General features: G+C 33.8%; 1 protein-coding gene across 2 annotated transcripts in view; it reads left to right on the top strand.

Moving 5' to 3' along the window:
* The window catches only part of fam204a (family with sequence similarity 204 member A), a 33,027-nt gene extending 26,276 nt beyond the window's left edge, over positions 1–6,751 (top strand). For both annotated transcript variants that reach the window (XM_006630594.3, XM_069189088.1), the window contains exons 7-8: positions 4,241–4,350; positions 6,351–6,751. In XM_006630594.3, the coding sequence (XP_006630657.2) occupies positions 4,241–4,350; positions 6,351–6,402 (162 nt within the window). In that variant the 3' untranslated portion in view covers positions 6,403–6,751. The remainder of the gene's footprint in view (positions 1–4,240; positions 4,351–6,350) is intronic.
* Positions 6,752–19,333: the final 12,582 nt, after the last annotated feature.

The following is a 19,333-nucleotide window of genomic DNA, read 5'->3' as shown; positions in this document are numbered from 1 at the left end:
TTTAAATATAGTTACAGTTCTGCTCTGTATTTTTAAAAGGTTTTTATTTTGTTTTTGGAAAAAAATTTGAGGACAGAACGGTTTAAAGACCTTAGCATAAGAAATCTCCCCACATGGAAAGCAGGTTAATTTGGGTAATCCCTGTGTAGAACAATAAAAATCTCTGGGTGTAAACCTCAAAAGAAGTCATTTAGCATCCCCTAAATTGATCTTGACTCAGAATAATGCTTTTTATGTAATGATTTGGGTTTTTGCAAGAAATAAAGGAGAGCTTTGCAGAGATCGCAGACAATTTAATAAACCTCGGATTTACTCTCTGTTGATGTTATTGCCAAGTGAGCTTTTAGCACCTACACCAGTTTACATGGTTCTTGCAGCCCTAGAAAATTATCTTTCAGCAATCTACACTTAACATGAGTATGATCAGCCATTATAACTTACCCTTTTTTAAACATTTTACTAGAAAACATGATTTACGGGTTTAAAACCTATAAAAAATTGTGAGGAATTAAAAAACTGTCACAGTGTGTTAGCTTCAGGTTATGCAGACGCTTTTACAAATCTTCCAAGTGACTGTATAGATGAATGCCTCAAGGGCCCAGCCGGAGCCCAGCTCTTGCAGCCAGCTAAAGCCCTTATCTTAAATCCAAGCAAAGTACCATTAATCTTTTTGAAAGACCTTTATGGCTTTTAATGTATCCCAAATTAGAACATTTTACACCCTTGGTTCCTGAAATATGGTGATAAAAAGCCTTTAGAGTTTAATTTTTCCTGACTGCTCGCTCTGACCTCCTTAATCCCAGCATGCATTATAAGATATTTTAGTTTCAGTCTTTCTAATAAAGTTTATCCCAGTTAATTATAATTGAAACATTTTTTTTTCTCCAGGTTTTTTCAACTAGAGAAATAGTGACACATTTCTTCATTACTCAAAGATTTTTTCTCTCTGTGTACTTTAATTCATTCTGTTTTTGATTATTATTCTGTATTACAAAAAGGTTGTAGTCATTTGTTCAAAGTATAAAATTATCTCAGTAGTATCCTGGAAAGCTGGATTCAGTTTTTATCTAGAACATTTATAGCTAGTCATAACTGGGGTTCCTGATTTATCTTAATGGAATTGCTGTAGTTTAGGAATTCAGAAGATGTATTACTCGATATTGTAATGATTAACATCCCCAAAGTCCATTATATATAGAAGATATATTTTATATAATCTAGTTTACTGGGTTGTTAATCTCAGTTTGAGTAATTTTGTGTGCCTCTTGAAGCCCTGAAACAATATAGACATTTCTCAATCACACTACCTTTACTGCTTTTCTTGCACAAAGTCTTGGAAGTTACTTTGAAATTGTGCACTCAGATGTCCAGCTGTTTGTGTGGAAAACAACAAAGAGAATGTAGCATAGGTGATGTTCCAAATTTCTTATAAGTGAAAAGGGTATGATGTGAACAGACTATTCAGCTCATTAATTTATTATTTTAGACTTCTGCCTCCCTGTTTATAGGTTACTATATGGTGTATCAATGTCTACAGTACATCAATGCACACAGGCACTGCAGGTTGATTGCCTGCACGTTGCACGTTGATTGACTAGTCACTTTGAATGCTGGTAAATTTATCATGATGTCTTGGCTATTAAACCCAAGAATACCAACTTAAGCAAACAGACTTAATTTTTAGAATTATTAGGAAAAAAAATCTTTAACAGCTGTGAAGTCAGTTCTTTTCTAATTCAGTTTACAATAGTAAGAATATATTGCTTTCAAGACCAAATCAACAAACACTGAAGGAAATCAAGTCATCACGTTTCTGCCTTGGCCTGGCCTGCAACAGACATAAACATCATTGAGAATGCTTGATCATTGCACTGAAACAATGTTTTCTTACACCCTCATCTTGGGACTCACTCAGATGGATTTTGTCGATACTACTGTTTGTTTGTTTTCTTTTTATAACTTTATAACAGAATATTTTACCACAGTGTGTGTGCTAGCTGCAGATGCAGTATTAGGGAAAATCACCTCTAAATTACAATGAACTAGTTGCTTAAAAACATGATATAACAAGAAATGTTCTCTCACAAAGAACAAAGTGAACTCTTCACTTTGAGATTAGACCAACTCCGAACACAGAAAAGTTGATGTCCAAACCAAATAACCTGTGCCTGTACATTCTTACGTACATTTAGGCATGCTCTCTGACATATAGAGCCTCATAATCTCAGGGTCATTTTAGTTAGATAAAACAAATGAAAACACCCTTTGCCTTGTGGGAAGTGTAGTTCCTACAGCCACTGTGGCAAATGCAAGAACATGCATTTTCTCAATTGAAAATTACAAAGGCTGTAACATAAAAGTGTCCCCGTTTTCCCTCCCTCCATGTTCTCTCCTAATTGTTGGATGTAAAACATCACTTTTTTGTTGGAAGTATTCTTTATGTGGTGCATTGAAAATGAATTGGGATGATGCAGATTGAAAAGTCTTTCAAAAAGAATAAGAACCTAGAGTAGCTGTATGACATATCTTGTTTGTGCCATTTCTAAATAACGTAAAGTACAGACATCTTCACATTCGAGTTAAAGAGGCTTTTTGTGCCCCTGCCATTTTCAATTATAGAGTCAGAATTGTTCCCCAGAATCAACACACTTGTGTTCTTATCTCAGAAAGCATGGTGGGTATTTGGAAACGTTTGTCTAGTCACATGGCACAGAACAAGGTTTTACTTCCAGGCTCAAAATAGCACACAAAAATGGATGTGCAGTCCTTAGAGAATAATTGTATTAATCTAACAAATTTAGCAAACATTTTTAAAAGTTAATTGTCTGAAGCTTATATGTATAATTTTTATTATATATTTAGGTAATGTATGTTTTCACTACTGATTATTATAATTATAATAACGTCATTATACTGAAATTTTGATAAATTGCATATCATGCATGTTATGTTTAAAGAGAGTACAATCTCTCAGTTAAAGAAATGTTAGGTATAGGAAATATCCTTTCCTGGAGAAGGACATGACAGGTGTCTGCCGACAAACTATCACAAAGGTCGCAAAGCTGTAATCCTGGGCTACTCAACATGTAGCCCTTCCAGTCCACTCCATTGCAGAATTTTGCTACAGCCAGCTCTTCAGTTTTTGAATTGGTAATTAACATGATCAGTTAGCAAAGTGCTGGCTGAATGAATGAGTTGCAGTAGAGGAAGCTGAATAGCCCTGTCATTGTCTATAACACTGTAGGCTTTTTTTTATATAAAGATAACATATTACTTCACCAGGTAAGTCAGATGTAAACAAATTATTTACAATGGAACACATTAAAGTTTATATCGTGCTGAAAAAAGAAAAGAAACACAATGTTTCGGCTGTGGAGCTTTTTTCTGGTCTTCAGGCTTCAGGCTTCACAGCCGAAACATTGTGTCTTTTTTCTCCATGGAATAAACCTTTACTTGTTCATGTGCAGCCTACACATACTGAAGCTGCTACCAGCTTGAAATTACTATTTACAATGACATGAGGAAGAGTACATTTTTATACAGCATGGTGTCTTACTAGAGCAAAATGGGTGATGTATCTTGCTCAGGGGTACAGTAACCGTGCATCAGCTGACGTGTACCTTCAAACCTCTATTTAGCAGCAGAAAATATAAACCTAAGTAGTTGTGGCTGCCAAGAAACTTTAAAAAAATTACAAAAAGATATTTAAATGTATTAAAGATGTGTTTTTCTGTATATTTTGTAATTCTATGGACTAGGAGTGAGAGTAAGGGTGATAATCAAATATCCAATTGATAGCATTATTAATGACTTACAGTATTAAAGACTCCATGTATTATCACATATAAACCAGATTTGGTCTATATACAGTACTTATATTAATCTAAACGCACAAATTTAAAAGATGGAACAACTACTTATGCTCATTCCTTGTTTACTGATGAGGAATTGGATAACTATTACTTTCCCTTGTTGTTTCTTGTATATATTGTCTGTCCATATTTGTCTGTATAGTGTGAATATCATTTGTGAATTTTATGCACATTTAAAACTGTAGTGTGAAAGTACTTGAAATGGAGTAAAGAAACAAGTTTTCATCATATTCTGAAACACCTTTTCCTGATTTCCTGAAGCCCGTTTTAAGCGGCCAAACCTAGATACTCATGCACAGAATTGCAGGTTATACACCAGGCTTGAGGCTGTACATTTGATGACGTAACATGTTGCTCTCTTTGTATAGACGGCTGTGAAAATTGCAAAATCTGCAGATTGCCGTGACTTTGTGAAAGCCAAACAGGAAGCTGAAGCATCAAGGGAGGCCCAGAAAAGAAAGAAACAAGTTGCTTGGGGGTTCGTCATTTTCTTCCTATTAACTTTTATAGTTGTGAGTTAAATCTGAGGAAGATTCGCATACCACATTTATTACTGTCATTACTGTAATAACTGGTTCCAACTTGCATTCCCACACATATTCCTACTCCTACTGGCAATTACCTAAGCCTTTATGAAAGAAATTATACTATGTTTCTAGAGAGAAAAAAAATACATTTTCTGTTTTTTTTTTTGCACATTTCATTCTTAACATATTTTATCAAAGGTGAACACAAAAAATTATTTTTTTTATAGATATTACTATCTATTTTTGTAATTAAAAAAAGTAAAAAGGAAACAGACAAGTTTCCTTTTAGTATTTTGATAGTACTAGTACTTAATGTCTGTAAATGTTAGATAAAATTTAAAGAAAAAAATAATCATTGTGTCAAAGCAGACCAGTAATTTCAGAGATTTTAGATGCGAGCACAGGAAACTGGATGCTACAAAGATGCAAAATATATTACTAAACTGCACATGCTGATAGAAACTCTGATACCTGCCAAAGCAGAATCAATTGTGAAAATATTGAAGCAGGCATCCACTATTAAACTTATGTAAGTACCTTCATCTAGTTTGAAGAAACTAATGAAGTCTAGATTTCCATGTTCTGTGCTCAAATGTATAATTGTTATGTACTGTAGATAGTAAAAAGAAAGATGGATTTGGGTACTGGTGTTTTTGAGAACTAAATTAGATAAAAATACAGATTTTTTCTTGACAATGGTTCTGTTCAATATCAACTCTTTCATATATGCAGAACATATAACATATGTAGAACAACCTGAATACAGTAAAAGTACATTTACAATCTTGAAAATATAAAGTATTTTAGTAAAAAATGCAGTTTTAACCAATGCTACAGCTAGTTTTGTTTAATACTTGCATATGATTTTTGATTTGATTAGGGTTAGAAATGAATTCCTTTCAAAAGAAGAAAGCTGTTTAATTGGTTTGACAATTTTTTAGCTGTTACTCTAATTAACATTACCACATTAAGAGCTAATTTATTGTTTATAAATTAGGTCAATTTAATCTGCACACATCTACATGTGGAATGAGGTGGTAAATGGCAATTAGCTCCTGAACTGCCTAACAAAGCAGAAAACATGGCAATTGTGGTGCGCTAATACAAATCTGCAGGCAAAGCAAGTTGCATCACTCATAGGGTGTGGCATGCTAAGCTTTTTCTGTTTTACGGTGAACATAACATTGCTATACGTTTTATTTTCCAAAAGAAAGGTGATGAGGCATTAAAAGTGCATCAAATAAGAACTGTTGTGTTTTAAGATTTCTTATTATATATTGTGGTACAGAAAGAGGCCATGTTGTGGAAGTAGGTGGATTTCACACTAACATAAAATGGGTTTAGGAGCTACAGAATTACAGAAAACTTAGTGTACTGAAGATAAAATGAGCCCAGATTTGCAGAGACAGTCAGAATAAGCTTAAAAGGCCATCTAACAGAGGCTGTATGTGGATGTGTGGTCTATTATACGAAGCAGAAGTGAGAAGGAGCTAAAAACTGATCAGAATGATTTTTAACAACTTTAGTTTGTGATGGTAAAAAGTCTAGCTGTCCAGTCTCAGATAAGAATTGCCTTTTGGTTTTGGTTAGCTTGTCATACTGGTGTTTGTGTTACAATAAAGTGCCAGAGAATGAAAGGTATTTTTTTCTACTTTGGGTTTAAAAGATGCTCTGACACAACCTTCTACCATTTAATTATTAATAGGCATTTGTTTAAAGATCCTCATAAGGTACTAAAAGGTTGATTTTTTTAAAGCTTCTAAGTTCAGTGACAAGTGAAAATATAGTATGGGCTACTTCAACTTAAAATGTTTAAAGTATGAAAAGTAGTGCTTCTTTGTCTAGTTTTTTATGTTTTATTGTTTTTAATACTCTCTGCAGCAGTGCAGTGACAGTCTGGGCACACAGTATGATTTAACTGCTAAAATGAAAACTTTATGCATTATTTCAGGTTTGAAGCCAAGAAAAGATGGGAGACAAAAAGCAACATGGGCTACATGTAATATTTTCACATTTCAAGACCAGACGTGGGTTCCTGCCACAGATTAGAAATGCAGCTGTGGAAAACATACATCTCTTTTGTTTTTTTATCGCTCAATTGCAGGATGATTGGCAAATAATAAAGGTTTCCTTAGATTATAAAGTTTCACTTTTTATGGCTCATATTTTGTTTTAAAAAGGAAATTAGGCAAGTGAAATTTTGTCTGAATATCCAATTAGTATTATTTTTTCTATTCTAGTGTTAGTTATTCACTGTGCCATAGATGGGTGGTTTGCAGCCTTCTTGTTATTTGAAACAAATTACGACTCACACTAACCTTCACTTAAATAAATAAAAGCATATCAAAGAACTCCCATGAATATTATTTGGATCAAGGTACCTTCTCAAAATTGCTGACAGACTCTTAGATCATGTATGCCATTAAGTCTTGCTCTGTGTTTTCATAACATACCACGAATGAAGTACTTTTGCACACATATGATAAAAATGGCACAAGTAAAAACAGTACCTTGTGTGCTTATATTGGGGACTCAGAATAATGTTATTCAAATTTTGCTCTTCACAAAACTCTAACTTCCTGTGACTAGAAGCATAAAGGAACTTCTCTTAAGCTTTCCTATTAACATCTTTGCCTGTAATCAACAATTCCAGAAACAATTTTATGATAAATTGCAATAGGTGTCACAAACATATGGTAATAATTTTCAAAATTAATTTTAAAACCGACTGTTAACAGTTTTTAATTTTGGATTGGCAGCAAAACATATGTCTTGGCCTTTTTTATTTCTCATTTCAAAACAATATGCCTCAATGTTACCTCTGTCAAAGGCTGAAAAGCACATTAGATTTAGCCTTTTGTAACATGTTGGCTACAAAACTCCAGTCAAACCATTGCTGACAAACAGATGCAAAACAATCGCTTCAATGTACAAAGAAACGCCTTATGAAACATTAATATTAGCAATCATACTAATGGGATGGCAATGAAAATAAGCATTTGAGTCACTATAGCAATTTCATTAGCATTATTTAAGCTACATTTGCTCAATTAAAAATAAAAACAAAATTGGGAATCACTGTTCTAAATGAAACATCAGAAATTCTTTAGATTTGTATAAAAATTATAAACTGAAATTGATTTTTTTTAAGTGGTTGTCTTCTTCAATATAATTACTATGCAAACATGAATGTGATAGCTATCAACAGTTCTTTAAAAAAGCCTAGAATCAAATTTTTCTCTGAATGTTGTGCTTATATTTTCTTCATTACTAGAAATGCAAAATCTTCACTAAAAATACAAAGAAGCAGCAGCAATGGTAGGTACATACATGTACAATATACTTAAATACAGTGTAGTTTGTTTGATTAATGTGATTTTTTTTATTTTTAGCTTTACGTTTGTCAAAAATCCTGCTCTTTATTTTTCCACAGTGCACAAAGCAAATCTCTGTTATGTTGCTTGTGAACTTAAGGAAAGAGCCATTGTGTATGATTTATATATTTGAATATTGTTGATTAATTTATTGTCTCAAATCAATACAGTAATGTGTGCAACTGATAAAATCTACTAATAAAATAAGTCTTTAGTTTCAATATGGAATCCAACTTCTTGGAAGCATTGTCTAATTGTAGACATTCAAAAATGAAATATCACATTGTATCTTAATGTTGACTTTCACTGTATTAAGCTTTCCTGGAATGCTCAGAAAACTGGAATGCTGCAAGGAATGTACAGAAATAGAAACATTTACATTTTTATGTTATTAATATGGTAATATATTTTAAAAAATAAACGTCCATCCAAGAAAGGGGTTTTAAAGCATTTGATTTGGCTAACTGTTAATTAATTGTAACATTCACTCTAATTTTAATTTGACAAGCAATTTTGATAGGCTGGGAAGTGAACAGAGCAACCCAAATTTAATGTTGTTCATTTCCTTTAGAAAGTTGGGCATCCATCCAGTTCTTGACTTGCACACCGATAATAGGATGTTATATCTGTGACTGTAATCCAAAGTAATTGAACATGTAATTCCCTGGTTGAGTGTGACAGATCTTTACAGAGCAAAATGTGAGCAGCATGAACGAAAAGTTGTCTGTTATTTGTTACAAGACATAAAAGTCACAAAGCCAGAGTGATTTTGGACGTACCGTACCATACAACAGCAATCATGCAGTGGTTTGATGAAAAGTTAAACACGTGTTTTTGCTGCCTGTGGATAAGCATGTTGATTTGGGGGAATTTAAAGGAACAGTTTTTTTCAGTAAGGTAGGTATTTATCTCTCATGTTCCTGTTTTTTCATTGGTGCATAACCCTACTAACCTCCAACCACAGCTGCCATAAATATTTTTTGGATAAAATAAAAGGAGACAGTTTTGCATCTTTGGTTGCTTTATTTTACTGTAACCATTCAACAACAAATACTGTGTATAAAGGAAAAAAAGTAGGAAAACATTTTAAAAAATCATAGACAAATTATGCTTTTTGAGCAATAATTTCAATATGCTGTTTATTTTTTGTGCACTTTTTACAGGAGGGCAATTATATTCTCCAGCAGCTGCTTGGGATATTCAAGTAATCACTACATTAAGGAAAACAGACTGTGCAGATTAAAACCTTCTTTGGACATGTTTATCAATGTGGTGAATGCCATTTACAAACATGTTCACATCACTGTCCAAACAAGATGTTACTGTACAACGTACAGTACATTTTCCTTACCGTATTTACTCCTTAAGTGTCTTCTAACGGTGTTGAAGAGTATCCTGTTTACTACTATACTATGTGTTGGATCGAGCTTTGTGCAGTGGGGATGGGCTTTTACAAATGAGGTCATTTTTTATATGTAGATATGCAATACTTGCAGATTAAATACTGTATATATTTAATTCTTTGCTTTCCATTGTTGTAAAAATATTTTTTATCTCTATTTTAACTGAAATGTCTGGGGGGATGTATTAAACAGGAAAGGACAGGTAGATTCTCACAGCCAAGCATAAGACATTTACTTTGTAATTCCACACAGCTCAAAGAAAATTAAATTATTTGGCTTGGGGTTACAGCTGTTTTGGTGAGTACATTTAGAAGATTAAATCCTTCATCATTATTTTAAAAATGTAATTAACAGTATTTAGGGTTGATTGAACATAGATTGATGGCTTAAAAATTTCTTGCTGGATGAACATTTAAAGTGAAGATGACTTCTAAATAAATCTTTAGAAAGAGTTGTGTGACAAATTCTGGCATGCACAAGAAGTCATCGTTCAGAATATACACTTTCAGATAATGCAGGTAAAGAAACTCTGTTGTTATTGGGGTTTTGGCCCACTGGGTCTGACAGACAAAGTTAAACCATGTGGATGAAGTTGGAGCCCCCTGATAAACAAAGAGGTTGTTGCAGTTGCAGTGGCGCCAAATTTTACACTGGGAAATTGTATTGTAGAGGCCTGTATGAGAGCCGAGAGAATCATGTTATAAAAAAGAAAACACTGGGACACATAAAAAATGATGTATTAAAATCTACATAAGGTGTTTATGCACTGTTAAATGAAAGAGCTTGAACTATGAACACCTACAGTAACTGCTCTCAGTCCTTTATAGATGTGTATGTACAGTATGTTTGTCCTTTATTTACCCACACTTTCGTAGTATTGGCGTGTTAACAGCAAATTTGTAAAATACCAGTGTATAAATTTAAAATAAAGAATAAATCTCTTGTGAATGTATATGGTTGAAGTGTAAAATATCGTTGTCTGTTATATTATTTATAGAGCTAACATGGAAAAAAAACTCTTGGAAGTATATTTATCTTTAAATAATGGGTTAAAGGAATAAGGGCAGGCCTTCTTGTGTATAAAGCTGGAAAAAAAATAAAGGGAAAAATAAGGCTCAGAAAAAATTAAAATGTAGGGAATTGTTTTCTAAATACCTTTGATTTATGCATTAAATGCCTGCAGCAAAAAATAACAGATAGGTCACAAACAAATAGTAATTGAACATTTTACACCACCATTTCTGACACTAGCAGTTTGGAATATAATGTAATAATTGGCAGCAGTACATACTTTTTAGCTTAGCTCCAGGGCAGTGGATGGGTTCTCAGGACTGCTAGTAACATTGACAGCTTAAAAAACAGCAATGTAAAGCAGACTGTAATCAATTATCGTAAATTAAACCTGCAGTATAACTGTCAAAGGGCCCCTAAATCAGTAGTTATGCAAGTCCATGCAAAAAGAAATAAGTGAATCAAATTTAAGCAAAATATTTTTCCAAAAGAGCACTTTTAGTGCTAGAAAATTATTGTCCAGGTTGCCTAAAGCATTTTGTGGACAAACGTTTTTGACATTTTTGTATTTTTGTATTACTCAGAATCTGTCTGCTTTTAGTATGGTGTATCCATAATGCACACCTTTGAAAACACAGCTCTTTAAATTTTAATTTTATGTATATATTTACAACTGGCAAAATATGTAAAACTTCCCGTTCACAACCATACAGAAATCATCCTTTCCTTGTTGTACATATGCATGTAAGTACAATGAAAAATAATTACTGTATTGTATTTCTTTTCTTTTTCAGCATGGAATTCAGATTTACTTAAGACGTCACTTATTTTAAAACTACATGGCTTTATGAGTCAGTGTACAGTGTACAGTACAGTACACAGTAGGCATATTCAAATTTGGCTGAACACATTTAAGACCATTTGTCAAAAGCCAACCAGAAGCTGGAGATTTGTTAAATTCTTAACTGCAGATCATGTATAGCTCTCTAGTGAATTGCAGAAGCTACAGTAAACATTTTGACCTGGAATTCACGTTCTTAAAAAATATCCTCAATGTCATAGCTTTTGACATTGTGACTTTCAAGTTTTTAACAGGTTTAACAAAACTCCAGTTGATTACTTTGAATTAAGATATGGTATTTTTTAAATACCCATCATGCAAAGAACCCTAAACAATGTTGCATTCATTATAATTATTTTGTAAGGAGAAAAGAGTTCCTGCACTGAAGCTGAATGGCAGCCCAAGATCCTGGCACTTAACATATTGGATATGGCTTGCGGTGATAAGAACATATTTCAATAAGGTATCGAGGCGGGTGAAAAAATTGAGTGCAAAAAGTTTCTATCCATCCATCTCCTAACCTCTTGACCCAGTTCAGGATCACAGGGGATCCGAAGCAACGGACGCAAGTGGGGTACACCCTGGTTGGGAGGCTAGTCCATAGCAGAGCACACACACATACAGACACACACACACAAACAACAGAGCCACTTTTCTCAGACGTCAGTGAACTTACCAGTATGTCTTTATGACTGTGCCACTGTGCCACCCAGGAAGTTTCTAGTATAATACAGTTTAGAAAATATACTACTTCAGATAGTTGTATATTTGGGGCCATTATGAACATATCAGATAATGTAGATAGATTAAGTACCTTGTAAACGTAACTGGTGGTCTTTTTTTATTTTAATAGGTCTCTGTCATATCATTCAAAAATGATATCCAAAAAAGCCCTTTGTCTTCAAACATCAGAAGCACCATCTGGAACAGAATTAAGCTCACTAAAGTCTTTCAAATTATTTAAACATATCATATTATTAAGAGAATTACACAGTAGAAAAATGTAACCACATTAGCATGCAAGAACAGCTATTGCTTTAGGATGGGTTGAGGTGGGGGGTGGAACTCGGCACTCCTATAGGTTTCACTGGGGATTGGAAGGGTGTCTCCTGCTACAGAAAATTAACATCTAATAACAGGCAAGGCTTTCTGTTGCACATGACAACTTGTGGTGTGTTGCAACATGCAAAGAGTGGTCATGAAACCCGAGCTCTGTTATGGAGAAGGCTTATAGAGGCCATTTGTCTCTCCTTATTTTCAACGGAAGGGATCCACCGTAATTGGGTTTACCAAGCTAGAAATTAAGTGAGTGCCAATTTGTTTATTGTTCTACACTAGGGGATTTAGTAATGAGCAGATATAGAACAGATGTGATTAAACCTGTCATTTTTATTCAGGGGTCCTTTTGAAACCAAGGGGTTTGGCAACACCTGGGTGACGTGAGTTAGGTAGGAAAGGGAAACTGTCTGACAAGCAGTGATAACCACCATTACTGACCCCTACAGCAGTACTGCATTCTTCAGTAACATGGCAGAACTGTAAGCTTCTCTACCTTACTCCACCCACATTTTATCTTTGGGTGGTTTTTGTTCCTATCTTTAGTTCATTATGCAAGGTAAGTAGGTTTATAAGTAATCATTCCATTCACTAAAATGACTCCATCTGCATCTCACTCCACAGTGGATATCTAGCTATTAAAATGTACAATTGTACTGTATGCGGTGTATTTCCAAGTGCACTCAGAAATGAGGCAAATTTGAAAAAACAATCTTTTAAAAAGAAGACTTGTTTGTAGGGATGCAGGGAGTAACATTTTTGTAAATTTTGCCTCATTTCATACCCTCTTGAGGCATGAACTCAAAAATCCTTGTTTCAAGTCTTGAGATGGATATTGAAACCCCACAATGTTCACCATATAAGACTTTCTGAAGTATCCTGTTAGTCATGATATCTGATATTTTCAATGAAAATACACAGCAAGCCAGCCAAGGGATCTTATTTCTTAACCTGAAAATGGTCTAGTATCAGTGACTAAATTTATATTTTTAAATTTAAAAATACCATCTGTTTCATTGGAAAATCTTGGAAAACCTTCTCTGAGGCCTACGCATAACATCTACTTTGTCGAGAGTGTCATGCCACTTATCTATCTGATCTAGATCTGTTCGTCCCTTTGAACATTATCATCAGCCTGGAGCACCGAAGCAGCAGTTTCAAACATGAAAATCCTCTTTTACTTCTTCTTGGGTGAAACATTAGTTCTGTGGTTATTTACTTCAAGCATAATTTGCCCCTAACCTATTTTATTTTGCTGTAAAATGCGGAAAGAAACTTGTAAATCAGATGTCAAAGCACCTTGGGGTATATGTATATTGTACATAACCATAGAAAAAAGGATAAAAAGCCTTCAATCCAATTAATAGGCTTAAAATACTGCTAGCGTGCTCAAAATTACGTAAAAGAGAGGAATGTGTGCTTACACATTAGGAATTGATGAGAAAAGAGGCTGAAAATGCTTTTATGTTTATTTGTTCCATTTCCTTGGAATGTGCAAATGTCAGAAGTTGGGTTGAAAAGGGTGAAAACTGGTGAAAGATCAAGGTGGGTTTTGATGTAGACAAATACAGAAAGATTCATATAGAAGTTAAAGCAGTATAATGCTGTAATGGAAGGGATGACTGTGGTAGATCTGAAATAGTACTCAAAGGCACAGTCTGCCACCTTTTATATAAACCTTATAGCATCTCTAATGCCCCAACAAAAATCAAGCTTTCTTTTTAATAAACTGTTAATTTAATAAAAGGATCATCAAAACTGATAATAAAAATATCCGTAATTTAAAATAATTTGCCTATAAAAAACTTTATTGAATAACGATTGACTTTTTGTTGATTAATACATATGCATTCATAACAATTATACATTTAATTACATTTATGACTAATTCTTGATGCAAAGAGTTTCGGTGTAAATACTTACTGCAGTTTTTTAAGGAACTTCTTTGTAGCTCATTTTCCTGCAGTACTGGCTGTAGCTAGAAGTACTGTATTCACTTTCCTTTTTCTACCCATTTTAGTAATGAAAAGTAAATGCTTTGAAGGCTGTTAATTGCTAAAAGCGTGAAATCAGCATGATATTCGCTAAATAGTCATAAATGTCCTGCTGTAAAGGACATGTATGCTGTGGTGGAACGTATTCATTTACATATAAAGGACTAGAAAACTTTTTTTAATGTGTGCAATAATTGTGTAGAATAAGAAAATGAAATTAAAGCAAACACTTAATGAAATAATAACAATCAAAGAGACTGCAGAGTTATAAATTGGTTAAAACTTTGGGTAGGCATATTCTGAGTTACAATAGTCAAAAGTTAATTAAATTGGAGAAAAAAATTAAAAATAAATTTGCCATAGCTAGCAAAACAGGAAATATAGTACAGAGTTGTTTTTGTGGCACCCAGGCTGGTGCAGTACGATAGTAGTAAACCTGGATACATTCATACATGCCGCATTCCAATAACCCCGATTCCAATGACATTTTCTAATATTTCTTATTCACCAGATGAGAAGGTAGCATGTAAATAACTGCTGATTACATTTTTGTTTTTAATTTGTGGGTCTAAGTAATATTTATGTGTTTTAGGTTGCCTGATCTTGAATTGATGTGAGCTTTTTGTGTTTTTTTTTGTTTTCATTTTCATAATACATAAACCCTCTCTTCTGAAGACAAAAAAGATTTTTAAAGAAATCTGTTCTACAGTTTCCAAGAAGAATGCTGCAAATTTGTTTGCTCGAAAGACTCGTCTCATTAAATCAGTTCTAGAATTCTACATTCTACCTAAATCGGAATACAGGAAGTCATTATGCGACTTTACAGTAATAGCCTGTTCTGCAACAGATGTATGCTCACATCAATTAAGTATTTAATTAACACTGTCAATTATTAAAACTATATTTAAGGATTTGTTACATATTCACTATACATCAGTTTAGCACCCAAATTGTGTCAACTGTTTGTTTCCATTTAATTAATGTGATTGACAGGTTTTACACCGTTCATGTTCATGTTCTGTGACTTGCTGGCAAAATGTTTTATCTGTGAAGTAATGTGTATGCTCTTAGAGCCATCATACAGTAATTCACCATTGGTGGTCTTTCCCTCCATGAGGATACAAAAAAATCTGTATAAAACTAAAATGCAGTGCAATATTATATTAAAATCTAGCTCAATAATATGATGTATGTAAAGTTATTCAATATTAAAATTAAGCTTTCACACAAAACTATGGCAAATACTTTGTCAGTATGAAAACACTGAATCTAATATGAAAGATATGTAGATATGTATATCTAAAGTATGATTGTAATACTTGAGGTTGTTGTCATTAGGATGCATTTCATATTGTATGTTTTAACTTGAAATGTCTACAGTTATGGGTGAGCTTGTAATAAAATGACAAGGTACTGTAGTTCTTTCAACCATTCCTGTACTAAAACTTGGAACTGAATGTCGTTAAAATTTTGGCCTTGGAAAGCTTTGCCATGTTTGAGTTGTAGAATGAAATTAGCGATGAGTGACTCATGGATGTGGTCTCCAACTACCTGAAAGCTCAAGTCATAATCATGTGGTAGGAAAGAGATGAAGACAATATTGTGTGAACGCACATGTCTTAGTGTCACACACTTCCATGTGGACCATTAAACTATTACAAATGCTATATGACTTGCCATTTTATCTCTGGACATCGATACTTCAACTTTCCGTTATTTCCAACATCTTAAAGAACTTTCAAAACACTGTACCATCCATGTTGCCGAGTTTGGAGTGGACATGTGAGAACTGGCATCAGAGTTTTTGTCATGATTGTGCAGGAGTTCCAACACTTTGGCCCAGTGTTTTCTTTTCTGTTTAAACCAGACTGCTTTGATACCAGCGACGTGTTTCAGTGTGTTGGTGTTTAAAATTTTGAAATGGAGCTAATTGAATTACAGTGCTCAGACTTAACAGAACTCAAAGTTACAGGATCTTTCAAAACACACTAAGGCTACTGAATGGGATCACAGCATCCCTATCATGACCTTTTGGAATGTGCCTGCCAATGGAATATGATTGTTTGAAGAAAGTAGCATTTTCACTGCAGTTTCAGTATTTGGATCAACATAACAAGTACAGGTCCCTTCTGTAGGTGGTTAACAACTGAACACTCAGAGGATTGAGTGCTACTCAAATTGTCAAGTTTTGAGCCTGAGACCAGAGAACTCAGCAAGGGAAAGCAATGGCAGAGATCACACTAAATGGTAAAATCTACATATTAATTTATTAATATTAGATAGATATTGTTATATTTTAAAATATTTCTTAATGTAAGTAGGGCTATATTGACATTAAAAAGTATTATACCCTTTAAAATGTATTGTTGACATTATTATTGACATTGTATTAACAAATTTAATAAATTGTATTAATTAAATGTATTAATGACACACAAATCTGTAAAAGCAAATGCATAAGCAAACTCTTGGCACGCTCCTTCTGAAAGGCTGCTGACCCCTGATTTAGTGTAACAGTAGGACACATCTTCACTTGAGGAGGAATGTAGATGAGCAATCCAGCAATATATACAAAGACCTGCTGAGCACTCACCACAAGTGTCATTTTACAACATTGTGCACATGCCCACACTTGGTGAGAGGCACAGTGCTTTGCATTGAGGAGTTGGTTTAGAACTGTTAGACCACAAATCTTATGGTCAGGATCTTATGGCCAGCAGCCATATCACTTTGCAACTCACAACTGGCAACCCACTGAAGCTAAGCAGGTGTGAGCCTGGTCAGTACCTACTGGGAAAAACTAAGGTTGCTGCTGGAAGAGGTGTTAGTGGGGCCAGCAGGGGGTGCTCACCCTGCGGTCTATGTGGGTTCTAATGCCCCAGTATAATAGTGTCCCCAGTATAACGGGGACACTATACAGTAAACAGGCGCCATCCTTCAGATGAGGTTCTGACTCTCATTAAAAATCGTTTCTCGAAAAGAGTAGGGGTGTAACCACAGTGTCCTGGCCAAAATTCCCATTGACCCTTACCAATCATGGCCTCCTAATAGTCCCTATCCATGAATTGGCTTCATTACTCTGCTCTCCTCCACACTGATAACTGATGTGTGGTGAGTGTTCTGGCACACTATGGTCGTTGCATCATCCAGGTGGGGCTGCACAGTGGCGGTGGAGGGGAGTCCCCATTACCTCTAAAGAGCTTTGAGTGGAGTGTCCAGAAAAGCACTAAATAAGTGTAAGCAATTATTAATTAATTAATTATTATTATAAGGTGCTCAGAGTTTGAACTTTGGTTATATCAGCAAGATCACTGTGATATCATATAAATTTATATACAAAGCCATAATGGAAAATGTTGCTGTTTTCATGTCTTGAGGTAATATGCTAGCTGCTGCTAAATTAAAACATAAGAATTGCCAGAATCTGCCACAATTTGCCACATTATTTTTTGTTGATTTGGTGAAAAATGTTGGTGAAAACGTTTGCTGGTGACATTTTTAATCCCTGATGAATGATGTATGGATAGAAATCTACACAGTCTTAAAACTTCTCAGTTTTACAGTCTTTCATTCCACTTTAAAAATTAAATATGGTATTCTGTCTCTTATGGCAGTGTCACAATATCCATTCTTTTCAACAACAGTGAATATTATAATTTATATTATATTAAAAACCAGGTTCAATATACCGTATTTCCTGAATCCAGAATGTGAAACATAGAACACTTTGCAGCTCATAAAAGAAAAACATTACAATTCCATTATAAAACACATTTTTTGTTTTATTTTTTAATGGTTTTGGTGGTAAATATTTGAGATTGAAAGACGTTTCCTGGTGAAATAATCATTCCTTTAACTTTGCCAAATGATGCTTATGTTTTGACAGATTTCATTAATTCATATTTGTGGGGTGTAATTAACAGACATACAGACAACTCAATTGCTGGTGTTCTAGATGAGACTCTTTTAAATGCCCTTTATTTGGCATTTTATTTATCTCAATAGGCCACCATATTTAATTAGAGTGAAATGTGTGTGTGTTTTTTCTTACAGTAATTTGCAATATTCCTCTAGATGTAAAAGAAGGATTTAGTACACCAGACAGGTTTGGAACTGAAGATGTTGACATTTTGCGTTGTTGATTTAATGAACTGTAAAATTCTACCATATCTTTGGTCTTCACAGATGTTGTGCAATTTTAATTAATGTAATCTTCGCTCTTCAAAAAGGGCACTGGGTTGTTCAACATGCCACGATTGTAAAGATTTGGTAAAGAATAATGAAATAAAAATATTTTATGTCTGCATTGTAACAATCATTAAATAATTATCAGTAAAGAGAGAAGAATCCCAAAAAAAGATTTTTTTATAAAGTCTAATTAACCTGTTTTATGAGAAAAAAATATTTTGCAGTTCCTTTTTTGTAACCAACGCTACATAAATATATCTGTATAACTAGTTTTAATTCCTACATTTTCTTTTTCACACTGTGAAATCTATATGAGCTTTTTCTATGTTTCCATGAGATAAATTTCCTACCATGTTATATTATATACAGGCACCTTAAATAAGTCAGTATTTTACCATTACTTCAATGTGTTTAACTTTTACTGTATTTGTGTATAGATGTAATTTTAAAGTTTTTTAGACTACAATATTAACAAAAGAGAGTCACAAACCTTCTACTATATAGATACTTTATTGATCCCATGAGGGAAATTACAGATATATGCAAATTTGCAGAGGTTGTGTGTATTTTATACTCATTAATGCTTTTTTAAAGTTTTAAATTGATTATTTGGTTTACACATTCTATGGATTGCTGGCAAAAGATTTTCTCTTTATCTGTGAAATATTGTGTACACTTTAGTAGCCATTAGATATCTCCACCACCAGCCTTGTGCTGCTTGATTCTGTATTTGTGATTCCCTGAAATCTGATTTTCTGCTTAGTATTTTTTGTCTCTTTTTACCTTATTACAGAGACAAGTACCATGTTATGCAAACTGGTGTATAGAGATACTGTAGTTTAAGACTTGTTTAATTCAGCACAGTGAGTCAAGACTTAAGTCTAGGCTAGATCTGAATCATATGAGAAATTAGAATTAAAAAATAATAATATTGCTTTGTATTACTCTGCTTAAACTGGTATGAAAGTATGAAGAGTTTTGTATTGATACATCAATATAATTGGAAGTTTACTCTTTCAGATGGACCTAAAGTACTAAAAATGTGGAGAAGGAGACAGCAGGAATGT

The sequence above is a fragment of the Lepisosteus oculatus genome, chromosome 4 (genome assembly GCF_040954835.1).
Source record: "Lepisosteus oculatus isolate fLepOcu1 chromosome 4, fLepOcu1.hap2, whole genome shotgun sequence".
NCBI classification, from domain to species: Eukaryota; Metazoa; Chordata; class Actinopteri; order Semionotiformes; family Lepisosteidae; genus Lepisosteus; species Lepisosteus oculatus.
This window is presented reverse-complemented; position numbering and strand designations above follow the sequence as displayed.